The following is a 27142-nucleotide window of genomic DNA, read 5'->3' as shown; positions in this document are numbered from 1 at the left end:
CCACTATGGACCAACAGCTTGTCTATGACTGTGTACTGTATGTCTCTCATCTGTGTGTATGTTTTAGAGTGTGTGTGTGTGTGTGTGCGTGTGTGTGCGTGTGTGTGTGTGCGTGTGAGTGAGTGTGTGTACACTGCGTACACCACGGCCCATCCGTGTGTATGTTTTAGAGTGTGTGTTTGTGTGTGTGTGCGTGTGTGCGTGCGTGTGTGCACGTGTGAGTGTGAGTGTGTGTGTGTGTGTGTGTGTGTGTGTGTGTGTGTACACTGCGCGTGTGTGTAGTGAGTGTGTGTGTGTGTGTGTGTGTGTGTGCGTGCGTGTGTGTGCGTGTGAGTGAGTGTGTGTGTGTGTGTACACTGCGTACACCACGGCCCATCAGTGTTGGTTTCACAACTCAGTACAGAATAACACAAACCAGAAGTGTCAAAGCGACGTTTGTTAATGACCTATAATTGCATTACACTTCACAAACATTCAGTACAGCATTCTCCACAATAAAAAGAATAAACAGTTTGGCACCTGTACAATGTCAACACTCAGCGCAAGGAAAAACATTAGATTCATAGAAGAACAGAGAAACATGCCTAAGTTCCTAAGTAAAACTCAGAATTGAGTGGAACACAAAACAGTTTGTTCTGAATTCTATATCCTGTCCCTGACTACCAAAGACCAAATCAACATTACAATGAGTTCAGACACCATCCATAATACATGTCAGACCCAGCCATCAGTTATCATGTATAATGAAAACAGAACTGCAGATCTACAATATCAACGTCTACAATACTACAACAAAGTTCATGAAAACAGTGCTGACAAAATCCACATGACATACCACGGTTGACAGGTAACTCACGGTTGATAGGTAACTCACTTGAATAGTGAGAAACATAAATACCCTATAGACTCCTCCTTGAACATGTTGTATTTCTATATTGGCATATCCACAGACATACATATTGAAATATACAGGAAACACAAACACTTTGTCCTTCTCTCTCTCCCCCATCTCTCTCTCTAGCTCCCCCCGTCTCTCTCTCTCTCTCTCTCCCCCATCTCTCTCTCTCTCTCCCCCCCTCTCTCTCTCTCTCTCTCCCCCCCTCTCTCTCTCTCTCCCCCCATCTCTCTCTCTCTCTCTCCCCCCCCCGTCTCTCTCTCTCTCTCCCGTCTCATTCTCTTTCCCCCCCTCTCTCTCTCTCTCTCTCCACCCCACTCTCTGCCTCCCTCTCCCCCTCTCTCCCCCCCGTCTCTCTCTCTCTCTCCGTCTCATTCTCTTTCCCCGTCTCTCTCTCTCTCTCTCTCTCCACCCCACTCTCTGCCTCCCTCTCCCCCTCTCTCCCTCCCTTCTCTCTCTCTCTCTCCGTCTCATTCTCTTTCCCCATCTCTCTCTCTCTCTCTCTCTCTCACCCCACTCTCTGCCTCCCTCTCCCTTCTCTCTCTTTCTCCCCCTTCACCTCTCTCTCTCCCTCCCTCTCATTCTCTTCTCCCGCTCTTCTCCCACTCTCTCTCCTCCCACCCCACTCTCTGCCTCCCTCTCTCCCTCTCTCTCCCTCCCTCTCTCTCTCTCTCTCTCCCGTCTTCACATTCTCTTTCCCCCCTTCTCTCTCTCCCTCTTTCCAACCCACTCTCTGCCTCCCTCTCCCTCTCTCTCCCCCCTCTCTCTCTCCACGCCACTCCCAGAGGGACTAGTCTAGACAGAAGGGAGAAGACCGCTCTCTCCTCCCCTCCCTTCTCTCTCTCCTCCCTCTCTCTCACCTCACTCTCTCCCTCCCTCCCTTCTCTCTCTCTCCCCGCTCTTCACCCCACTCTCTGCCTCCCTCTCCCTCTCCCCCCCCCTCTCTCTCCTCTCTCTCTCTCCCTCCACATTAAGTATCCACGTGTGAGCAGAATTCTCTCCAGCATTTGGATATGAAGCAACTCTATGAAAAAAAAGACTTTTACATACTTAAACAAGACTTACATACATTCAACTATGACAGATAAAACTGAGGCAAAACCAAGGTCATTTTATGTGCCAGACATAAACTCCCACAGAGGGACTAAACCCTAGTCTAGACAGAAGGGAGAAGACCGCTGGACAGGGAAATACACTGACAGGAAATGAACATTCGAATGGGTGGTCCATCTTGTACTACTGTAACATAGTTATAAATAAGTAGCCATCAATGACCATGCAAATTTAAACCACAGACAACAACACATGATAACACATTCAATGCTAATTGCTGTAAAAGAAAACAATTGTAACTGTACACTATATTAAAAAAAATCCACTGTGACGTTTAGTTACTTGTCATAAAGAGAGACATAAAAGAGCCTGCCAATCTTAATACATAATCCAGTGCTTAAGGTCCATGTACATTAGCTTTCCTTTGTCCTTTACAGAATGGAAGTAATTATATCACCAGTAGGCCCAACAAGTTAATTGCACTGTACTCCTCTTGGGTCAGAGGTTGTTGTAGAGTCTCAGGCTCTTGGGTCAGAAGTTGTTGTAGAGTCTCAGGCTCTTGGGTCAGAAGTTGTTGTAGAGTCTCAGGCTCTTGGGTCAGAGGTTGTTGTAGAGTCTCAGGCTCTTGGGTCAGAGGTTGTTGTAGAGTCGTAGGCCCTTTAGTCCACAGGATGAAACGGCAAGATTGATTCCTTACACTAAAACCCTTAAGGTAGTGTAGGTAGTGTCCATTCCTTACACTAAAACCCTTAAGGTAGTGTAGGTAGTGTCCATTCCTTACACTAAAACCCTTAAGATAGTGTAGGTAGTGTCCATTCCTTACACTAAAACCCTTAAGGTAGTGTAGGTAGTGTCCATTCCTTACACTAAAACCCTTAAGGTAGTGTAGGTAGTGTCCATTCCTTACACTAAAACCCTTAAGGTAGTGTAGGTAGTGTCCATTCCTAGTGTACACTAAAAAACCCTTAAGGTAGTGTAGGTAGTGTCCATTCCTTACACTAAAACCCTTAAGGTAGTGTAGGTAGTGTCCATTCCTTACACTAAAACCCTTAAGGTAGTGTAGGTAGTGTCCATTCCTTACACTAAAACCCTTAAGGTAGTGTAGGTAGTGTCCATTCCTTACACTAAAACCCTTAAGGTAGTGTAGGTAGTGTCCATTCCTTACACTAAAACCCTTAAGGTAGTGTAGGTAGTGTCCATTCCTTACACTAAAACCCTTAAGGTAGTGTAGGTAGTGTCCATTCCTTACACTAAAACCCTTAAGGTAGTGTAGGTAGTGTCCATTCCTTACACTAAAACCCTTAAGGTAGTGTAGGTAGTGTCCATTCCTTACACTAAAACCCTTAAGGTAGTGTAGGTAGTGTCCATTCCTTACACTAAAACCCTTAAGGTAGTGTAGGTAGTGTCCATTCCTTACACTAAAACCCTTAAGGTAGTGTAGGTAGTGTCCATTCCTTACACTAAAACCCTTAAGGTAGTGTAGGTAGTGTCCATTCCTTACACTAAAACCCTTAAGGTAGTGTAGGTAGTGTCATTCTAAAAACCCTTAAGGTAGTGTAGGTAGTGTCCATTCCTTACACTAAAACCCTTAAGGTAGTGGTAGGTAGTGTCCATTCCTTACACTAAAACCCTTAAGGTAGTGTAGGTAGTGTCCATTCCTTACACTAAAACCCTTAAGGTAGTGTAGGTAGTGTCCATTCCTTACACTAAAACCCTTAAGGTAGTGTAGGTAGTGTCCATTCCTTACACTAAAACCCTTAAGGTAGTGTAGGTAGTGTCCATTCCTTACACTAAAACCCTTAAGGTAGTGTAGGTAGTGTCCATTCCTTACACTAAAACCCACTAAAACCCTTAAGGTAGTGTAGGTAGTGTCCATTCCTTACACTAAAACCCTTAAGGTAGTGTAGGTAGTGTCCATTCCTTACACTAAAACCCTTAAGGTAGTGTAGGTAGTGTCCATTCCTTACACTAAAACCCTTAAGGTAGTGTAGGTAGTGTCCATTCCTTACACTAAAACCCTTAAGGTAGTGTAGGTAGTGTCCATTCCTTTACACAGGTGTCTCTAGTTAAGTGCCTATTCCGTCCTCGTGAAGTTAAAGTGGATCAGCTGAAGGTAACTGTATTGACCAGATCAAGAGGCTGAGTAGTGCTCCCTATAAACGTTCATGTACTTTTTCACCATCATCCAATTGCTGTGAAGGCTACTGCCAAGAAGTTTGAGAAAATGTTCTAGAATATGGTGGGAAAAGAGTTCCAAATTGTCTGCAGCCATTTCAACTGAAAGTTTAACTGCCACTGTGTAACTGTACAGACCCAAGACCCGCGACTTCCGACCTTCAGCCTCAGGCAAACGGGTTGTCCGACCGGAGTATGGTGGGTGTCACCGTCTCGACGTCGTGGTAGCTGTTCTTGCCGTTCATGTGTTCGGTGTGCCCGTCGATGCTGTAGCAGCGATGCACCTCCGTCAGGGATGACGCCACGTATGAGGCTGAGCGGAAGACATCTGCGTGGGCAAAGTTACTGCCAAACTGGATCCTCTGCTGGTTCCAGTGCCTTCGCAGAACACCTTGGACCTGGAAGGAAGAAAGTCCCATCAAACAACAGTTTACATTGCTTCAACGTGACACCTTATCAAAGTAGTTATGGTTGCATCAGCTTTCAACGTGACACCTTATCAAAGTAGTTATGGTTGCATCAGCTTTCAACGTGATACCTTATCAAAGTCATTATGGTTGCATCAGCTTTCAACGTGACACCTTATCAAAGTAGTTATGGTTGCATCAGCTTTCAACGTGACACCTTATCAAAGTAGTTATGGTTGCATCAGCTTTCAACGTGACACCTTATCAAAGTAGTTATGGTTGCATCAGCTTTCAACGTGACACCTTATCAAAGTAATTATGGTTGCATCAGCTTTCAACGTGACACCTTATCAAAGTAGTTATGGTTGCATCAGCTTTCAACGTGACACCTTATCAAAGTAGTTATGGTTGCATCAGCTTTCAACGTGACACCTTATCAAAGTAATTATGGTTGCATCAGCTCAGCTTTCTGACGGAGAGTTAGTTCAGAATGACGTAATATCCCACTGGAGTCTTACCTCCCCATTGAAGAAGCAGAAGATGGTGGCAACCAGGAGACCCTGAGGATAGACAGAGGATACTTCAACACAAATAAGATAACACTAATCAGCTTGGGACACTACTCTAACTTAACTTCTAGAGTTGACTTAGAAGTTCTAGAAGGTCTCTAGAGTTCTAGACATTTGAGAATGTTCTAGAGTTGTCCTACCTGGTAGTGCATGAGGATGTTCATAATATAGTCGTAGATCTCCAAGGCGAAGCGTCCCTGGGGTTTGTAGGGGAACAAGACAAACTGGATGCCCAGGAGAGGGACTAGGATCAGGGTGGCTCTCACAGCCTTCATGTAGAGGCTAGATTCAGCTTGATGGGTCACCTAGAATAGAATACAACTTTATTAGTCCATTTGTTACAGCAAATAGAGGAAATGATCTTCTGCTTGTTGGTGGATTACCTTCAGTTTAGTGATGAGGACACGCACAATGTTTAACAGGAAGAACAGATTCACCTGGAGAGAGGGGGAGGGAGGGATAGAAAGGGGGTAGGGGAGGGGGGGGGGGATAGGGAGGGAGGAGGGGGAGGGGGGGGAGGAGGGGGAAGGGAGGGATAGAGAAGGGGGTAGGAGGGGGAGGGGGAGGGAGGGATAGAGAAGGGGGTAGGATGGGGGAGGGGGAGGGGGAGGGGGGGGAGGGATAGAGAAGGGGGGTAGGAGGGGGGAGGGGGAGGGATAGAGAAGGGGGTAGGAGGAGGGGGGATGGGGGGGGGAGGGAGGGAGAAGGGGGTAGAGGGGGGGAGGGGGGGAGGGGGAGGGAGGGATAGAGAAGGGGGTAGGAGGGGGAGGGGGAGGGAGGGATAGAGAAGGGGGTAGGAGGGGGAGGGGGAGGGAGGGATAGAGAAGGGGGTAGGAGGGGGAGGGGGAGGGAGGGATAGAGAAGGGGGTAGGAGGGGGAGGGGGGGGAGGGAGGGATAGAGAAGGGGGTAGGAGGGGGAGGGGGGGGAGGGATAGAGAAGGGGGTAGGAGGGGAGGGGGGAGGATCAGGGGGTGGAGGGGAAGGGGGGATAGAGAAGGGGGTAGGAGGGGGGGAGGGAGGGATAGAGAAGGGGGGGAGGAGGGGGATTAGGGAGGGAGGGATAGAAAAGGGGGTAGGAGGGGGGGAGGGAGGGATAGAGAAGGGGGTAGGAGGGGGAGGGGGGAGGGAGGGATAGAGAGGGGGTAGGAGGGGGGGGGGGGGAGGGGGAGGGGGAGGGGGGAGAGGGATAGAGAAGGGGGTAGGAGGGGGGAGGGGGAAGGGGATAGAGAAGGGGGTAGGAGGGGGGAGGGGGAGGGAGGGATAGAGAGGGGGTAGGAGGGGGAGGGGGGGATAGAGAAGGGGGTAGGAGGGGGGGGGGGGGGGGGGGGGGGAGGGATAGAGAAGGGGGTAGGAGGGGGAGGGGGGGAGGGATAGAGAAGGGGGTAGGAGGGGGAGGGGGAGGGGGATAGAGAAGGGGTAGGAGGGGGAGGGGGGGAGGGATAGAGAAGGGGGTAGGAGGGGGAGGGGGAGGGAGGGATAGAGAAGGGGGTAGGAGGGGGAGGGGGAGGGAGGGATAGAGAAGGGGGTAGGAGGGGGAGGGGGAGGGGGGGATAGAGAAGGGGGTAGGAGGGGGAGGGGGGGAGGGGGATAGAGAAGGGGGTAGGGGGAGGGGGAGGGGGGAGGGAGGGATAGAGAAGGGGGTAGGAGGGGGGGGGGGGAGGGAGGGATAGAGAAGGGGGTAGGAGGGGGAGGGGGAGGGGGAGGGATAGAGAAGGGGGTAGGAGGGGGGAGGGGGAGGGAGGGATAGGAAGGGGGTAGGAGGGGGAAGGGGGTAGGAGGGGGAGGGGGAGGGAGGGATAGAGAAGGGGGTAGGAGGGGGAGGGGGAGGGAGGGATAGAGAAGGGGGTAGGAGGGGGAGGGGGGGGAGGGATAGAGAAGGGGGTAGGAGGGGGAGGGGGGAGGGAGGGATAGAGAAGGGGGTAGGAGGGGGAGGGGGGGAGGGAGGGATAGAGAAGGGGGTAGGAGGGGGGGGAGGGGGAGGGATAGAGAAGGGGGTAGGAGGGGGAGGGGGAGGGGGAGGGATAGAGAAGGGGTAGGAGGGGAGGGGGAGGGATAGAGAAGGGGGGTAGGAGGGGGAGGGGGGGAGGGAGGGATAGAGAAGGGGGTAGGAGGGGGGGGGGGGGGGGAGGGAGGGAGGGAGAGAGAAGGGGGGATAGGAGGGGGGAGGGGGAGGGAGGGATAGAGAAGGGGGTAGGAGGGGGAGGGGGAGGGAGGGATAGAGAAGGGGGTAGGAGGGGGGGGGGGGAGGGAGGGAGGGGGTAGAGGGGAGGGATAGGAGGGGGGTAGGAGAAGGGGGTAGGAGGGGGGGGGGGGATAGGAAGGGGGTAGGAGGGGGGGGGGAGGGATAGGAAGGGGGGAGGGGGAGGGGGAGGGATAGAGAAGGGGGTAGGAGGGGGAGGGGGAGGGAGGGATAGAGAAGGGGGTAGGAGGGGGAGGGAGGGATAGAGAAGGGGGTAGGAGGGGGAGGGGGAGGGAGGGATAGAGAAGGAGGGGGAGGGGGAGGGAGGGATAGAGAAGGGGGGGAGGGGGAGGGGGAGGGAGGGAGAGGGGGTAGGGGGGAGGGGGGGAGGGAGAAAGGGGGTAGGAGGGGGAGGGGGGGGAGGGATAGAGAAGGGGGTAGGAGGGGGAGGGGGGGAGGGAGGGATAGAGAAGGGGGTAGGAGGGGGGAGGGGGGGGAGGGAGGGATAGAGAAGGGGGGAGGGGGAGGGGGAGGGGAGGGGAGGGGGGGGGGGGAGGGAGGGGGGGAGAAGAGACAGAGAGAGACAGAGACAGAGAGAGAGAGACACAGAGAGACAGAGAGAGAGAGATTTTGGAAATAAGCCAATGTGTCCAATGAGTTCAGCCAGAGACATGTCCATTATGTCACAAAGTAAATCCCACCCAGAGTATAAAGGAGACCTGAGGTTGATGACGGTTCTGTTTACAGTGATCACACAAGGGGAAGAACAGGGATGGTCATAAATGTTAGTTAATGTACTTGGAATTGTGGCTTAAAGAAGAGCTCACCAGCAGGGCAGCACAGATGGGACCATGGATAATGTAGAGGAGGGAAGTGTTGGAGCTGATCCAACAACTGTGGAGGAGAGAGGGAGATGCCAAGAGATATTTGACTCATGTGGACAACATGGCTTATCCATGAATTACTGTATGTGGCAGAGAATGGCATACTTATCAAAGACCAGAGAGAAAGATATCAAAATACTTACTTATCATTGTAGTAGTAGCTTCGTGCTATTGCATGTATCAATGCAGGTATGAGTGGAAATCCTGGGAGATTATTCAATAATTGATTTTAATGGATGACATAATGGACAAACAACTGTAATTCAACATGAAATGAACCTCTAGAAATGTCCCTTAAAAAGGCAAGCGTTGTTTAATTGTGTAATAGTTAGTGAATTGTTTCATTAGTTAATAGTTTTGTCGTAACTTCACGTACCCCATCCAAGCAGGTAGTACCACATGAGGTGTTGTTTCTCGGCGAACACAGCCACGACGATGAGTGTGTGCAGGTAGATGCCCTCACACAGCATCCAGAAGTAGTTACAGCCAAACAGGTACAGGTGAATAAACATGATCACCTTACAGCTCACCTGGTGGGGGGGGGATATCAGCTTGGAATATCACCTGTCAGTGTCAACCAACAGTCTATGGTTGAGTAGACATTTTTGTCTACTGAGCTTGGAAATGCTTTGCTCATTATTTACATCCTAAGTTAATTCTGTTCTTGTAAAACAGGTTGGGACATTTAATATATAAACCTTTAATATATTTACACCTTTAAAATACACTGCTGTTCAAACGTTTGGGGTCACTTAGAAATGTCCTTGTTTTTGAAAGAAAAGCACATTTTTTGTCCATTAAAATAACATCAAATTGATCAGAAATACAGTGTAGACATTGTTAATGTTGTAAATGACTATTGTAGCTGGAAATGGCTGATATTTTATGGAATATCTACATAGGCGTACAGAGGCCCATTATCAGCAACCATCACTCCTGTGTTCCAATGGCACTTCTGAAACTCGTCAGTCTATTCTTGTTCTGAGAAATGAAGGCTATTCCATGTGAGAAATTGCCAAGAAACTGAAGATCTCGTACAATGCTGTGTACTAATCCCTTCACAGAATAGTGCAAACTGGCTCTAACCAGAATAGAAAGAGGAGTGGGAGGCCCCGGTGCACAACTGAGCAAGAGGACAAGTACATTAGAGTATCTAGTTTGAGAAACAGACGCCTCACAAATCCTCAACTGGCAGCTTCAATAAATAATACCCGCAAAACACCAGTCTCAATGCCAACAGTGAAGAGATGACTCTGGGATGCTGGCCTTCTAGGCCAATGAGTAAGTGTGTCCAAATGGTATCGGCTTTTTTGGTCCTCCAATAATCGGTATCGGCGTTGAAAAATCATAATCGGTCGACCTCTAGTCCAAACCTTTGACTGGTACTGTACATGTACAGTATAATTAGTGTTGCTTTGCATACTGACAGGGTTGTACTGTACTAGTCCTTGGTTGTTAGTCATCATACTGTCAGGGTTGTACTGTACTAGTCCCTGGTTGTTAGTCATCATACTGACAGGGTTGTACTAGTCCCTGGTTGTTAGTCATCATACTGACAGGGTTGTACTGTACTAGTCCCTGGTTGTTAGTCATCATACTGACAGGGTTGTACTAGTCCCTGGTTGTTAGTCATCATACTGACAGGGTTGTACTAGTCCCTGGTTGTTAGTCATCATACTGACAGGGTTGTACTGTACTAGTCCCTGGTTGTTAGTCATCATACTGACAGGGTTGTACTAGTCCTTGGTTGTTAGTCATCATACTGACAGGGTTATCTGCACTAGTCCCTGGTTGTTAGTCATCATACTGACAGGGTTGTACTAGTCCCTGGTTGTTAGTCATCATACTGACAGGGTTGTACTAGTCCCTGGTTGTTAGTCATCATACTGACAGGGTTGTACTAGTCCTGGTTGTTAGTCATCATACTGACAGGGTTGGTCCCTGTTGTTAGTCATCATACTGACAGGGTTGTACTAGTCCCTGGTTGTTAGTCATCATACTGACAGGGTTGTACTGTACTAGTCCCTGGTTGTTAGTCATCATACTGACAGGGTTGTACTAGTCCCTGGTTGTTAGTCATCATACTGGTTGTTAGTCATCATACTGGGTTGTACTAGTCCCTGGTTGTTAGTCATCATACTGACAGGGTTGTACTGTACTAGTCCCTGGTTGTTAGTCATCATACTGACAGGGTTGTACTAGTCCCTGGTTGTTAGTCATCATACTGACAGGGTTGTACTGTCCCTGGTTGTTACATCAGTCCCCTGGTTGTTAGTCATCATACTGACAGGGTTGTACTGTACTAGTCCCTGGTTGTTAGTCATCATACTGACAGGGTTGTACTGTACTAGTCCCTGGTTGTTAGTCATCATACTGACAGGGTTGTACTAGTCCCTGGTTGTTAGTCATCATACTGACAGGGTTGTACTAGTCCCTGGTTGTTAGTCATCATACTGACAGGGTTGTACTGTACTAGTCCCTGGTTGTTAGTCATCATACTGACAGGGTTGTACTAGTCCCTGGTTGTTAGTCATCATACTGACAGGGTTGTACTAGTCCCTGGTTGTTAGTCATCATACTGACAGGGTTGTACTAGTCCCTGGTTGTTAGTCATCATACTGACAGGGTTGTACTGTACTAGTCCCTGGTTGTTAGTCATCATACTGACAGGGTTGTACTAGTCCTTGGTTGTTAGTCATCATACTGACAGGGTTGTACTAGTTACTGACAGGGTTGTACTAGTCCCTGGTTGTTAGTCATCATACTGACAGGGTTGTACTAGTCCCTGGTTGTTAGTCATCATACTGACGGGGTTGTACTAGTCCCTGGTTGTTAGTCATCATACTGACAGGGTTGTACTAGTCCTTGGTTGTTAGTCATCATACTGACAGGGTTGTACTAGTCCCTGGTTGTTATTCATCATACTGACGGGGTTGTACTGTACTAGTCCCTGGTTGTTAGTCATCATACTGACAGGGTTGTACTAGTCCTTGGTTGTTAGTCATCATACTGACAGGGTTATCTGCACTAGTCCCTGGTTGTTAGTCATCATACTCACAGGGTTGCTCTGCACTAGTCCCTGGTTGTTAGTCATCATACTGACAGGGTTGTACTGTACTAGTCCCTGGTTGTTAGTCATCATACTCACAGGGTTGCTCTGCACTAGTCCCTGGTTGTTAGTCATCATACTCACAGGGTTGCTCTGCACTAGTCCCTGGTTGTTAGTCATCATACTCACAGGGTTGCTCTGCACTAGTCCCTGGTTGTTAGTCATCATACTCACAGGGTTGCTCTGCACTAGTCCCTGGGTGTTAGTCATCATACTCACAGGGTTGCTCTGCACTAGTCCCTGGTTGTTAGTCATCATACTCACAGGGTTGCTCTTCACTAGTCCCTGGTGGTTGTTAGTCATCATACTCACAGGGTTGCTCTGCACTAGTCCCTGGTTGTTAGTCATCATACTCACAGGGTTGCTCTGCACTAGTCCCTGGTTGTTAGTCATCATACTCACAGGGTTGCTCTGCACTAGTCCCTGGTTGTTAGCCACCGCTGTCAACCAGATGATGGTGATGACCGAGTTCAACACAAATGAAAAAAATAGGTTTTTGTGGAGCGTTATCCTCTGGCAGCTTAGACTCCTGGTAGGGAAAGAAAGAAAATATCCTTATGTTGAATGGACAACAATGGAAGATGGAACAATGTACCATCTTTATCGAGTTAAACTCCCCACAACTCCTTATAATTACATTCTCCCAACATAATTTATGACGCTTGTGTCGTTAATGCCTCCTTATGAGTAGGCCAGTATGAATGAGTTTTTCCTCCTTCTTCCATAGAAAATTATTCAATTATTCAATCTAAAGTAAGAAAAACACCATATTTCTACATACACTGCTCAAAAAATAAAGGGAACACTAAAATAACACATCCTAGATCTGAATGAATGAAATATTCTTATTAAATACTTTTTTATTTACATAGTTGAATGTGCTGACAACAAAATCACATACAAATTATCAATGGAAATTAAATTTATCAACCCATGGAGGTCTGGATTTGGCGTCACACTCAAAATTAAAGTGGAAAACCACACTACAGGCTGATCCAACTTTGATGTAATGTCCTTAAAACAAGTCAAAATGAGGCTCAGTAGTGTGTGTGGCCTCCACGTGCCTGTATGACCTCCCTACAACGCCTGGGCATGCTCCTGATGAGGTGGCGGATGGTCTCCTGAGGGATCTCCTCCCAGACCTGGACTAAAGCATCCGCCAACTCCTGGACAGTCTGTGGTGCAACGTGGCGTTGGTGGATGGAGCGAGACATGATGTCTCAGATGTGCTCAATTGGATTCAGGTCTGGGGAACGGACGGGCCAGTCCATAGCATCAATGCCTTCCTCTTGCAGGAACTGCTGACACACTCCAGCCACATGAGGTCTAGCATTGTCTTGCATTAGGAGGAACCCAGGGCCAACCGCACCAGCATATGGTCTCACAAGGGGTCTGAGGATCTCATCTCGGTACCTAATGGCAGTCATGCTACCTCTAGCGAGCACATGGAGCGCTGTGCGACCCCCTCAAAGAAATGCCACCCCACACCATGACTGACCCACCGCCAAACCGGTCATGCTGGAGGATGTTGCAGGCAGCAGAACGTTCTCCACGGCGTCTCCAGACTCTGTTACGTCTGTCACGTGCTCAGTGTGAACCTGCTTTCATCTGTGAAGAGCACAGGGCGCCAGTGGCGAATTTGCCAATCTTGGTGTTCTCTGGCAAATGCCAAACGTCCTGCACGGTGTTGGGCTGTAAGCACAACCCCCACCTGTGGACGTCGGGCCCTCATACCACCCTCGTGGAGTCTGTTTCTGACCATTTGAGCAGACACATGCACATTTGTGGCCTGCTGGAGGTCATTTTGCAGGGCTCTGGCAGTGCTCCTCCTGCTCCTCCTTGCACAAAGGCGGAGGTAGCGGTCCTGCTGCTGGGTTGTTGCCCTCCTACGGCCTCCTCCACGTCTCCTGATGTACTGGCCTGTCTCCTGGTAGCACCTCCATGCTCTGGACACTACGCATTCAAAAGTGACCAAAACATCAGCCAGGAAGCATAGGAACTGAGAAGTGGTCTGTGGTCACCACCTGCAGAACCACCCCTTTATTGGGGGTGTCTTGCTAATTGCCTATAATTTCCACTTGTTGTCTATTCCATTTGCACAACAGCATGTGAAATTGATTGTCAATCAGTGTTGCTTCCTAAGTGGACAGTTTGATTTCACAGAAGTGTGATTGACTTGGAGTTACATTGTGTTGTTTAAGTGTTCCCTTTATTTTTTTGAGCAGTGTATTTCTATATAATTTAAAACAGTAGTGGGGAATGCTCTAAGGGAAGATTGTGTTAGTTTTTTATGATCATGTTTTGTAATTTAGTATTTTATTGGGTTTTGTGTTGATATGTGTGTTTATATTGTGCAGGGCTCATTTGAAAAAGACACTTGGTCTCAATATGACACCATGTTAAAATAAAGGTTCATAAAATAAAATATATAACAGGAGCATACTTATGGGCTAACAGAGTAACTTACTTGAAATGGAAAAATATTCCCAATGAGAAGAACAATGATGTTAGCGACAGTCCATGTCCAATCAGAACCAGGTAGTAGAGATTCATCGCTGTCTGAGAAAGAATACACCATGTCAACCTAACATGCATTACAATATAATATCCACAACAACATAACTACATTAAAAAGCTTATCAAAAGGTCACTTGTCTTACCACTCTTCCTGCACTGGTGTATGCCGTACATTTGGTGTAGTTTGTCCATGTCCTGTTGCTCTCCGGGTGTAGAAACCAATTACCCGTTTCACTGCACACTTTGGACGCCATTTCTGGTGATTGGAGAAACAGAAGGTGAGTGATGTAGTGCATCAACCAACGTGAGTCAACAGAAGAGTGGACAGGTGTGACACTTGCTCATCTCAGCAATCAACACAGCATTAATTCAAAAAGAACGATATCCATTCATGAGAATAACTTTCATTCCTTTATTCATACTAAAATGAACGTTGAAAACAGCAAAGGACATTTCTCTAAAAACCTAACAGAGAATAGCCAGGCTGACTCGTACATTACCTTATACAGTCATACAATAATCTCTGTTCAATGTCGTTGGGTTGGAGAGACCAGCCAGATTGCAAAATACAGACCTGCTGTGTCAAAGTCTTGGAAGTAGTCTGGACAGTGTTGGTTTGTAGTGAAGCCTGCCTCTGTGTCCTCCCAGCACAGCCAGCCATCCCACGTCCTGTTACAAACTGGCCCTGAGTGAAGGGACACAACAACACAGGCAGTTTAAAGGGATACTTCGGGATTTTGGCAATGAGCATGCTAGCAGATACCCATAGTCATCGCGCTAACGCTAATTAGCATTGGCTCGCGAAACTACCTCTAACTTCCTTCATACTGCACACATAATAATGGTATCCACAAGTTCATCTGACTCTAGGGAAATAGATTTAGCCAAAATCCGGAAGTATCCCTTTAAGCAAACTTTTAAATTGAAACTGAAACTAGGAGGTCAGTTCCTTAGAAGGTGCTATTCACTGGGGTTAGGACCATTTCAGGTAAGACTGAAGATTATTTCAAATTCAAATTGAATATGCTAAGAGTAAATTGAAATACTCTACCATGCAAATCATGAGATTGAAATTGAACAAATGAGCTACCCCATTACAACCTGCACCACACCACCCTTAAGGGACCCTTACCTATTTTGTTGTGTTTGTCGTTTTTCATGATCTTCTGATAGCACTCAAACTGAGCAGTGACTATGGTGTTCCTGGTGACACCGATGTCGTGGTAGACGTTCTGGGTATGGTGCTGCTGGGAGTCATTCCCCTCAGGGCTCGCCAACACGCACAGCTGTGAAGAAAATGGCTAACACTCAGAGGAAACGATACACACACGGACAGGTAAGGAGATGATCATAGAGTATTTTAGAGTATCAAACCAAATCAAGAGAGTGAAAGTGTGGATTTGAGAGTTAAATATGAGTTATGATCATGTTTTAACGACTTTCAAGAGCAACCATATTCCCTCTGCATGCCACAGTGAGTTTATAAAAGGCCTATCGAGGACAAAGGGTAAATGACTTCACAACTTGGGTGAGTATATTACCTCACTGACAGAACACAGCAACAGAAGTGAGAATATGCCGTTAGCATCCATCCTGGCTCTGCTGTCAACGGGTCCTGGAGGAGAGATAGAGACAGGTCAGCAGGTCTGTGAACGGAGGAAGGGGTTTTACTGAGAGGAAAATTTCACTCCCAGCCAAGCGAACTGCTATCTACGGCTCAGAGCCAAGACTGCCTGCAATAATCACCCTATCGGTCTCCGAGAGAAACAGGGAGAAGAGGGAGAGAGATCACAGTCATAATAATACACTAAAACAAGTTTTTTTCAAGAAGACCTTTATAGATTGATCTAGATGAACCATTCATATGATTGAATGCTATGTCACTCATATGATAAATTAATTACATTATTATCAATGACATTGTCACTTATATGAATGTTATGTCCAGGGGCGCAACTTTCACTGTGGACAAGGGGGACATGCCCCCCCACACATTCTGAAATTGCATTTTTGTCCCCCCAGTTTTACCGTTGGAATGTGATACAAAACGAGGCAACGGTCTGCTTTAGGCCCATGCGTAAAAAAAATATTAATGTCCCCTCACACACTTCTAAAACCAAAGTTGCACCCCTGGTTATGTCACCACTGACATAGCCAACTACCCTATCACATCCATGTCAATAAACAAAACGTCTGAGTCTATTTCCAAATACACTTGTTTTGGTTTGAAAGCATTAAAGAGACACGTGTTGATGTGATGAAGCCATCAATCACACAGAACTGAACCCAGAACCGGCCCCTTTGATCCTTTCCTCAATAATAAATCACACATGGAGGTGCAGCCCAATAGCATCTGTGAAGGGAACAGCACCAACTGACAAATATACTACCCGTAAACCTAAGATACCGTACATAGCGAGTAGTGGGTAATATAAATCTTCTATCACATACATTCAGGTCCAGAACTATTCGGACATTGACCAAGTTATTATTATTTTAACTGTCAACCAAAGTTGAAATCAATTCATGAATATAACCTGAAAGGGCAGATTTTCAGCTTTAATTTGAGGGTATTTACCTCCAAATCAGGTGAATGGTGTAGGAATTACAGCACTTTTTATATGTGACCCCATTTTAAGGGACCAAAAGTCTTTGGAAATTGGCTGCTCAGCTGTTCCATGGCTAGCTGTGTGTTATTCCCTCATTCGTTCATTTATAAGTAATCAGATGAAAGATCTAGAGTTGATTTTCATTTGCATTTGGACTCTGTTGCTGTTAACCCTCAACATGAAGTCTGTCACTGCCAGTGAAGCAAGCCATCATGAGGCTGACATTTCAAAACAAACCCATCAGAGAGAGAGCAAAAACATGAGGTGTGGCCAAATCAACTATTTGGTACATTCTGAAAAAGAAAGAACACACTGGTGAGCTCAGGAACACCAAAAGGCCCGGAAGACCACGGAAAACAACTGTGATGGATGACAGAATAATGATTTCCCTGGTGAAAAGAAACCCCTTCACAACAGTTGTCCAGATCAAGAACACTCCACAGGAGGTAGGTGTATCTGTGTCAAAGTCAACAATCAAGAGAAAACTTCACCAGAGTAAATACAGACGGTTTAGCACAAGATGTAAACCACTGGCAAGCCTCAAAAACAGGAAGACCAGATTAGAGTTTGCCAAATAACATCCAAGAAAACCTGTACAGTTCTGGAACAACATCCTATGGGCAGATGAGACAAATATCAACTTGTACCAGACAGATGGAAAGAGAAGAGTATGCAGAAGGGAAGGAACTGCTCATGATCCGAAGCATACCACCTCATCTGTGAATCATGGTGGAGGGGGTGTTACGGCCATATATGGCTGCCAATGGAATTGGTTCCCTTGTATTCAGATTCCGCCAAATGCTTCAAAACTCATTGGACGTCGCTTCACAGTGCAGATGGACAATGACCCGAAGCATACTGCGAAAGCAACCCAATGCTTTTTTAAGGCAACGAAGTGGAATGTTCTGCAATGGCCAAGTCAATCACCTGACCTGAATCCAATTGAGCATGCACTTCCCTTGCAGAAGGCAAAACTGAAGGCAAAATGCCCCAAGAACAAGCAGGAACTGAAGACAGCTGCAGCAAAGGCCTGACGGAGCATCACCAGAGAAGAAACCCAGCATCTGGTGATGTCTATGGGTTACACACTTCAGGCAGTTATTGACTGCAAAATATTTTTTTAAACTCACAATTTAATTTATGATTATGTTAGTTTGTCCAATGACTTTGAGCCCCTAAAATTGGGGGGTCACATATAAAAAGTGCTGTCATTTCTACACCGTTCACCCGATTTGGAGGTAAATACCCTCAAATTAAAGCTGAAAGTCTGCACTTTCAGCTCACATTCATTATTTAATTTCAATTGAATTTATTTTCAACTCCAATATGCTGTGTTTCCTTCCAAATCCATTGTGGTGGCGTACAGGAGCCAAAATGATAATAACTTGGTCAATGTCCAAATATTTATATAAATCCACAGGGATCTGGGCTACTCAAACTCCCACCGCTGGATATGAATGCATTAGCTATCTTTTTCTAAAACAAAAACAGAGCTAGCGACGGTCGTTCCCCAAACATGCAGCGTCAGGTTTAAACCATCAGCTTGGCAATAAGACAAAAGCACTTCTCTTCTCTGAAGCCAAGCAGAATAACAGCAGGCCCAACCATGATAACCTTGTGCCCTTCCTGAAGCACCAGGGAGGAACACCAGGGAGGGGCCTGAGAGACATGTCAGGGTTTCCTCTCCAAGCTTTCCTGGGTCATAACATGAAGGGTTGAGTCGGCCAACACCCCAAAGGTTCTACAGTACCAAATTAATGGAATTCATGAGGGGGTGAGGAGAGAGAGAGAGCTTGGCAGAACCAAGGAAACATGGAGGTATTTACCCCCCTCCCCACTACCATCCTCTCTCTCTCCTTCTCCTCTCCCTGTCTCTCTCTATCCCTCTCTCTCTTTCTCCCCCCTCTCCTTCTCACTTTCCTGCAGTAGCCCCATCCCAGCCCTCCTAAATCAGGAAGCACTTGTCAACCCTCTGACAGTTTGTTTAACTTATGTCCTTCTCCAACACACCCCTGGAAATGTACCCAAACCTTTCCACTGTCCAAAACCCTAGTCACCACACAGTGCTTTCTCTCTTAAAGGGGCACTTCGGGGGCACCAAGCCCATTCCCTTGTGTAGCTCAGACACCTGAAGATGAAAGTGTTGTTGCCCTCGTTTTGTTACAGCATGCCCTGCAACCAGAGCTCGGCTTGGACTGAAATAGGTGCCTGTACTGTTGATATTTAGATGCAGGAGCTCCACATCACTGTTGAGCTAATATTCTATATGAAGAACAGGAGCTCAAGCAGTAGAAACGTTGAGGTGCCGGTACTCAGCTCCGGTGAGCTCCTGCCCAAGTCAAGCACCGCCTGCATCTGTATAGTATTGAAATAAGATAAACCTTTTGTCAGTGTGTGTGTGTACTCTCACATCTCATCTCTTTGGAATGGAATCTTTTCACATCAATGAATTGCAGCAAAACCAATCACCAATGTGTGTACATTTTACATGGTGCTGCTTCTGAAGTCAGAACCAAAGCCTTCTATCAATCTGTTTAGACTGACCACGGTGCTTTTGTAACCACGTAACCATGGCAATGAGACGTTTGCCAGCAGACATCTGCAGTCCAGACTATTTCGTAACAGGCAGTGTGCGCCATTCAGCAGGCATCAAGAAGTGGCTTCCAGACATACTCCAAACTGTCTGAATCTCCCTGACAACAGTTAGTGAAGGTTCTATTACCCTGAGAAGGACCAATGTCATCATAGAACTCAGTGAAGCTGCGCAACCAGCCAATATGTGGCATTGTAATGCTCAAAAGAAAGAACATTAAAATAACAAGATGACAAGTTGGTAGAAAAGCGATGAAACTTCTATAGTATCACCCTGTGTGTGAAGGATATAGCCGTTCCTTTGTTCATATTGTCTCCCTGCCTTTCGTGAAGTTTTCTTTCTAGAAGTGCATATATTCCTGCCGTGCTGCATCACACCATGGCCAGCCATATCTATCTAAACCATATTATCCCTTAGCATTTCATCATTTTCAAACTCCCTCTTACATAAAAATGCACACAACAACAACAACAAAAAACAACAACAGCAACAGGGTAGGAGTGGACGTAAACCGTGATGTTTAAACCACAACAGGGTAGGAGTGGACGTAAACCGTGATGTTTAAACCACAACAGGGTAGAAGTGGACGTAAACCGTGATGTTTAAACCACAACAGGGTAGAAGTGGACGTAAACCGTGATGTTTAAACCACAACAGGGTAGGAGTGGACGTAAACCGTGATGTTTAAACCACAACAGGGTAGGAGTGGACGTAAACCGTGATGTTTAAACCACTGTTCTTCAGAGGAACTCTGCATGGTTGATCAAACTTTATTAGCTCTTGACCCAATCTTAACAATCAACAATATACTATCACTTTATTATCATTAGGCCTATTTGTGTAGACAGTTTTATTTTGATCCACCTTGATAGCCTACCCAAACCCAATCAGAACCAATTCCAGAAAGAGACCAGAAATGTTTCCAATCTGTCACTCTGCTGGACTGGAATTAATTAAATGTGTCTTACCTTACTGAGAAATGTAGCCTTCAAATGAAAAGAAAATAGCTAATTCTGCTTTTGGCGACCCTTTTTCCAGAGCCCTAATAGTCCGGTTGTCCGTTCACTAATGGTTCAATCCAGTGTGCTCTACGGTGAAAAGCGAGGAGAGGAGCTCGAGCTTCAAATTGAAATTGATCCACTACAGTGGCATCCTGTGACATCATCACAAACCGCCTCTTCCTTCCGAGGGTCTCATCCCCTTTTGGACTGCTGATGTCAGAATGCCCTCAGTTTGGCTCTGATTTAGACTATTTTACATCTCTATATTCGTTGGGAGTGTCACATTTCGACTACAATTGAATTAGGCTGACCGACATTTTCCAAATTTGATAGGCCTATACACATTTTTTAAATGATCAAATGAGCTAAAAACGTCTTAAATATATATAGTTGAATGTAACCTAAAACATATACTTTACTTAACTGATCCATCTACCCATTTCTTTGACCAAAAATAAACGCACACTTTTTTCTAATTGCTTAAAGTCCAATACTGCCTCTCTGTGGGGTAAACATGGAACGGCAAGGGACACAAACACGCACATACTGTACAGACACTCTTAACACACACATTATTTGTTGTTGTATTGTTTGAATGTTATTTTATTTTGTATTTATATATCGTTGTATTTAACATTTGTGTGACTGTTTTTTAAATGTATTGCATTTTTTTTTTTACCCCTGGAGGAGTAGCTGCTGCTTCTGCAAAAGTTAATGGGGATCCCAATCAACAAGTTGAGCCACATTAGTTGACTTCCATGTTTCTCTCTGAATGTTCAATAATGTTGCATCCTCCTGAACAAACCCCAGGTTTAAAATGTTAATTATAAACTGGGTTGTTTGAGCCCTGAATGCTGATTTTACCTTCATTTAACTAGGCAAGTCAGCTAAGAACAAATTCAAATTTTCAATGACAGCCTAGGAACAGTGGGTTAACTGCCTTGTTCAGGGGCAGAACAACAGATTTGTACCTTGTCAGCTAGGGGATTTGAACTTGCAAATTTTTGGTTACTAGTTCAATGCGCTAACCACTAGGCTATGCTGTCAACCCTGATTGGCTGACAGCCGTGTTATATCAGACAGTATAACACGAGTATGACAAAACATGTATTTTTACTGCTCTAATTACATTGGTAACCAGTTTCTAATAGCAATTAAGTCACCTCAGGGGTTTGCGGTATATTGGCCGTGGTATGTTGGCCAACCTCCGTGCCTTATTGCTTAATTATAATGTAGTTATAGAGGGTATCCATAAGACGGGATCTTTGTTAGATACAGATATTGGAACTGGCAAGGAAAAAAGACAACTCTAAATCACTGAAAGCTGATGTGAATATGTGTTTGTACAGTATACTTGCTTTCAATTGGCTCTACTTCAAGTAGCCTAATCAATTCCTCTCACTGAACCATCTGTAGCCTACACAGAATTTGAATTACCATGACACTGAATCAAAATCCACTGCAGAAAGGTAACCTATTTCATGGCCTGCCAGTCATTGTAGAGAGTCATTTCCTGAACCAAGACACAGCTTTGATCAATTTTGACCCATTTAATTCTCGGGATGAAAATGTACAAATTAACAAGTGGCATTACATGTCACTCCAAGGGGTCTTTGAGTCTAAAGGCAATAAAACAATCCTTAACTTGTGTGAAGCCTACTTAAGCAAAGGGATTGTAATGCAAAAGGAACTGAGAAAATGATTAGTAAAGCTCTGATGGTGTTTCTGATGTTTCTAAGGATAAGAGACAAACTCATTAGCTCTGTTATGGGATAACTCAGATTAAAGCATGAAATGAACGTTTGATATTTATTTTAATGACATTGCTCACTGGGTTTGACACAATAGCTATTTCAGAACCCTTAAATGATCCTTGTAAAGGGCGCTCAGTCATTGCTAAGCATCTATAAAATCTCTTAGAACACAACCACTGGTCATTAAATCAGCCATAAAAAAATGGCTTGTTTTCAGCTGTTGCTCAATGACAGTAAAACACCCAATTATTCTGCTGCATGAAGTACTTCTTTGATTCACTTCATTCATCCATGTAATTAGTGGTGCAAATCTCTGCTCACACGCGTGTTCTCTGTACCAACTTCATTGCTAACACATCAACAGGGCCACATGTTCGAGAAGAATAACGCAGTGGTAAAGGCTGGAGAAGTGTTTTCATACACTGTTATTATTGGATGTAAGGTTAAATGTGGAGGGGCTGAGAGACCCTTTACGAAGCCATACAGGGAAGGTAGGTCTCTCGTGACAGATTGTTATGTTAACATAAAAGGAGTAGCTGGCCAGTGCACAGGAGATTTGGTTCTTGGTTCTGAGATTAGGCCTTCCAGGACTTCAGGAGTAAAGAGCATTTGAGCGATTTTTCCCTGGAATGTTGAGAATACATTCTGGAAGCCATGAAACCTGTCAATCAACATGGTCAAGAAGAGTAGAGTGCATTTAAACTAGGCTGTCCAACCAGCGTACAGCCTGAGGGCACTAACAATCAAAACCAGAATCCAGAAGTGTCAGGTGTCAGGGAGTAACACAGAACCAGAATCCAGAAGTGTCAGGTGTCAGGGAGTAACACAGAACCAGAATCCAGAAGTGTCAGGTGTCAGGGAGTAACACAGAACCAGAATCCAGAAGTGTCAGGTGTCAGGGAGTAACACAGAACCAGAATCCAGAAGTGTCAGGTGTCAGGGAGTAACACAGAACCAGAATCCAGAAGTGTCAGGTGTCAGGGAGTAACACAGAACCAGAATCCAGAAGTGTCAGGTGTCAGGAACCAGAATCCAGAAGTGTCAACACAGAACCAGAATCCAGAAGTGTCAGGTGTCAGGGAGTAACACAGAACCAGAATCCAGAAGTGTCAGGTGTCAGGGAGTGTCAGGGAGTAACACAGAACCAGAATCCAGAAGTGTCAGGTGTCAGGGAGTAACACAAACCAGAATCCAAAGTCAGGGAGTAACTCACAGAACCAGAATCCAGAAGTGTCAGGTGTCAGGGAGTAACACAGAACCAGAATCCAGAAGTGTCAGGTGTCAAGTAACACAGAACCAGAATTGTCATGTGACTAACACAGAACCAGAACCATTCAGGTGTCAGAAACTCAGAACCAGAATCCAGAAGTGTCATCCCCCAGAATCCAGAAGTCTCCTGGGAGCGAAATGTGTCTTCTATATTTGTTTTATTAAACTAGGCAAGTCAGTTAAGAACAAATTCTTATTTACAATGACAACCTACCGCAGGCAACTCTGGGTCAATTGTGTGCCGCCCTATGGGACACCCAATCATGGCCAGATGTGATACAGCCTGGATACAAACCAGGGACTGTAGTGACACCTCTTCCACTGCGATGTAGTACCTTAGACCGCTGCACCACTCGGGAGTTATACCAAGTCTGGCAACCATGAAGCATCATTTTGACAAGCAGTGCACGACATCTGGGCCCTGGTTAAACATAAGCTGGCTGAGACATCTGCCTGCCTGGGACATAAGCCACAGAGTGTGGCACATGCCACCCCCATCCACTGACTCAAGCTGAAGGAAAATGAGCATGTTATTTATTCATGGTAGAGTAGATACACTGACAGTTGGCACAGTCAGACAGACAAGTGAATCACTTACTCACTAGAAGTGTCTCCTATATGTGACAAATCATTGCTGTGTCGCCTCAGGACAGTGTTCTCAGAACCATTGGTGCTTCAACTGTACCTGTCACCTAGACTGTTATTAGAATCCTGTCTATGGGGGATTGAGGGAGGAAGAGAAGGGGAAAGACTATTAGACTGTTATTAGAATCCTGTCTATGGCGGGATTGAGGGAGGAAGAGAAGGGGAAAGACTATTAGACTGTTATTAGAATCCTGTCTATGGCGGGATTGAGGGAGGAAGAGAAGGGGAAAGACTATTAGACTGTTATTAGAATCCTGTCTATGGAGGGATTGAGGGAGGAAGAGAAGGGGAAAGACTATTAGACTGTTATTAGAATCCTGTCTATGGAGGGATTGAGGGAGGAAGAGAAGGGGAAAGACTATTAGACTGTTATTAGAATCCTGTCTATGGAGGGATTGAGGGAGGAAGAGAAGGGGAAAGACTATTAGACTGTTATTAGAATCCTGTCTATGGAGGGATTGAGGGAGGAAGAGAAGGGGAAAGACTATTAGACTGTTATTAGAATCCTGTCTACGGAGGGATTGAGGGAGGAAGAGAAGGGGAAAGACTATTAGACTGTTATTAGAATCCTGTCTATGGAGGGATTGAGGGAGGAAGAGAAGGGAAAAGACTATTAGACTGTTATTAGAATCCTGTCTATGGAGGGATTGAGGGAGGAAGAGAAGGGAAAAGACTATTAGACTGTTATTAGAATCCTGTCTATGGAGGGATTGAGGGAGGAAGAGAAGGGGAAAGACTATTAGACTGTTATTAGAATCCTGTCTATGGAGGGATTGAGGGAGGAAGAGAAGGGAAAAAGACTATTCGACTGTTATCCTGTCTATGGATAACCACCTAAAAGAAAGCGATTCCCAAACCTTGCGTAACAAAGCCATCACCTAAAGAGAGATGAACCTGGAGAAGAGTCCCCTAGGCAAGCTGGTCCTGGGGCTCTGTTCACAAACATAAACACACCCCACAGAGCCCCAGGACAGCAACACAATTAGACCCAACCAAATCATGAGAAAACAAGACGATAATTACTTGACACATTGGAAAGAATTCATAAAAAAACAGAGCAAACTAGAATGCTATTTGGCCCTAAACAGAGAGTACACAGTGGCAGAATACCTGACCACTGTGACTGACCCAAAATTAAGGAAAGATCTGACAATGTACAGACTCAGTGAGCATAGCCTTGCTATTGAGAAATGCCGCCGAGGCAGACCTGGCTCTCAAGAGAAGACAGGATATGTGCACACTGCCCACAAAATGAGGTGGAAACTGAGCTGCACTTCCTAACCTCCTGCTGACCATATTAGAGACACATATTTCCCTCAGATTACACAGATCCACAAAGAACTTGAAGTCAAACCCAATTTTGATAAACTCCGATATCTACTGGGTGAAATACCACATTGTGCCATCACTGCAGCAAGATTTGTGACCTGTTGCCACAAGAAAAGGGCAATCAGTGAAGAACAAACACCATAGTAAATAAACTCAGCAAAAAAATAAACTTGACTTTTTCAGGACCCTGTCTTTCAAAGATAATTAGTAAAAATCCAAATAACTTCACAGAACTTCATTGTAAATCAACCAGGTGGTACTGCCAGCTGGGTATTGTAGTCTTGCTCACAGTTCTTTTCCAGAACTACAAACATGGCTGTTGGATTTGTGAATTGAGACCTTCTAATCACTGCCTTTTAGACACAGTGAATTTTTTGCTACTCTATATTTTTGTATATTGTACACTGTAAAAAATGAATAAAAATGAACTTTGGTGCCAAACATCTGTCAACTGTGCCCTTCTACATTCACTAGGAAGCTTGGTTGATTACTCCCTTGTAAAGACACTACCATTCAGTTAGCCTCACTAAATCACATTTGGTTGATTACATTTAAAGCCTCCATTCAGTTAAATCACTAAATCACTAGGAAGCTTGGTTGATTACTCCATTGTAAAGACACTACCATTCAGTTAGCCTCACTAAATCACTAGGAAGCTTGGTTGATCACTCCATTGTAAAGACACTACCATTCAGTTAGCCTCACTAAATCACTAGGAAGCTTGGTTGATCACTCCATTGTAAAGACACTACCATTCAGTTAGCCTCACTAAATCACTAGGAAGCTTGGTTGATCACTCCATTGTAAAGACACTACCATTCAGTTAGCCTCACTAAATCACTAGGAAGCTTGTAAAGACACTACCATTCAGTTAGCCTCACTCCATTGTAAAGACACTACCATTCAGTTAGCCTCACTAAATCACTAGGAAGCTTGGTTGATCACTCCATTGTAAAGACACTACCATTCAGTTAGCCTCACTAAATCACTAGGAAGCTTGGTTGATCACTCCATTGTAAAGACACTACCATTCAGTTAGCCTCACTAAATCACTAGGAAGCTTGGTTGATCACTCCATTGTAAAGACACTACCATTCAGTTAGCCTCACTAAATCACTAGGAAGCTTGGTTGATCACTCCATTGTAAAGACACTACCATTCAGTTAGCTTCTTGCTCTTTCCCTACAGTCACCATGTATTCATACTGTATTTGATGCTGAGGCCGACTTCAGTCTTCTTACATAAAAGCAAAAAAAGAAATGTCCCTTTTTCAAGAGCCTGTCTTTCAAAGATAATTCGTAAAAATCCAAATAACTTCACAGATCTTCATTGTAAAGGGTCCTGTTGGATCGGAGGGTGAGGGCTAGGGCCATTCCCCCCCAAAATGTCTGGGAACTTGCAGGTACCTTGGTGGAAGAGTGGGGTAACATCTCACAGCAAGAACTGGCAAATCTGGTGCAGTCCATGAGGAGGAGATGCACTGCAGTACTTAATGCAGCTGGTGGCCACACCAGATACTGACTGTTACTTTTGATTTCAAATCCCCCCCCTTTTGTTCAGGGACACATTATTCAATTTCTGTTTAGTCACATGTCTGTGGAACTTGTTCAGTTTATGTCTCAGTTGTTGAATCTTGTTATGTTCATACAAATATTTACACATGTTAAGTTTGCTGAAAGTAAACTCAGTTGACAGTGAGTGTTTATTATCTACTTCACTTGCTTTGGCAATGTTAACATATGTTTCCCATGCCAATACAGCCATTAAATTAAAATTGAGAGAGAGAGACATATTTGCCTAATTGGTATGATTATAAAACAGCTAAGGGCAAAAATCAATCAGCCAATATAAAACGTGGAATGCGAATAAATTGCCTTCAATATTATAACTAACACACATCCCTATGCTTTCACTGACTAACTGAGTCTCATTCCTAGAACATCTCAGCCACTCCATTAGTTACACAGGGTGTGTGTTGATGGGCATAAATCAATGATTGGTTCGACACGAAAGACCATCACAACAAAATCTGAGGAGAGCCTGCAGAACTAATGAAGGGTGAGAAACGTATCTATATTTAGCCAGCTTCTCTAACATGCATAATGAAAACATGCAAGAGGCACTTTAAGAAATTGCAGAAAGTGTGCATGTGTG

The 27142-nt window shown here is 45.4% G+C and overlaps 1 protein-coding gene across 1 annotated transcript; it reads right to left on the bottom strand.

Annotated features, from left to right (window-relative positions):
* Positions 1–4287: 4287 nt before the first annotated feature.
* Positions 4288–20146, bottom strand: LOC112240232 (calcitonin gene-related peptide type 1 receptor-like). Its single transcript, XM_042319436.1, has 14 exons — positions 19959–20146; positions 15330–15403; positions 14921–15074; positions 14363–14473; positions 13932–14044; positions 13739–13830; positions 11674–11800; positions 8539–8692; positions 8306–8366; positions 8106–8172; positions 5483–5536; positions 5240–5404; positions 5049–5090; positions 4288–4521 (listed from the first exon to the last, which is right to left on the bottom strand). Exons 2-14 carry the CDS (start codon positions 15378–15380, stop codon positions 4291–4293), a joined length of 1422 nt encoding a protein of 473 aa, XP_042175370.1. The 5' UTR covers positions 15381–15403; positions 19959–20146; the 3' UTR covers positions 4288–4290.
* Between the last annotated feature and the right edge of the window lie 6996 nt (positions 20147–27142).

This window comes from Oncorhynchus tshawytscha, unplaced genomic scaffold, assembly GCF_018296145.1.
Source record: "Oncorhynchus tshawytscha isolate Ot180627B unplaced genomic scaffold, Otsh_v2.0 Un_scaffold_4246_pilon_pilon, whole genome shotgun sequence".
Classification (NCBI taxonomy): domain Eukaryota; kingdom Metazoa; phylum Chordata; class Actinopteri; order Salmoniformes; family Salmonidae; genus Oncorhynchus; species Oncorhynchus tshawytscha.
This window is presented reverse-complemented; position numbering and strand designations above follow the sequence as displayed.

Coding starts and splice junctions, on each gene's coding strand:
- LOC112240232 (XM_042319436.1), bottom strand. CDS start 15,380: ATGGATGCTAACGGCATATTCTCACTTCTGTTGCTGTGTTCTGTCAGT. Junction 14,474..14,920: donor CGACAAACACAACAAAATAG/GTAAGGGTCCCT, acceptor CCCTTCACTCAG/GGCCAGTTTGTAACAGGACG. Junction 8,367..8,538: donor GTACTACCTGCTTGGATGGG/GTACGTGAAGTT, acceptor ATAATCTCCCAG/GATTTCCACTCATACCTGCA.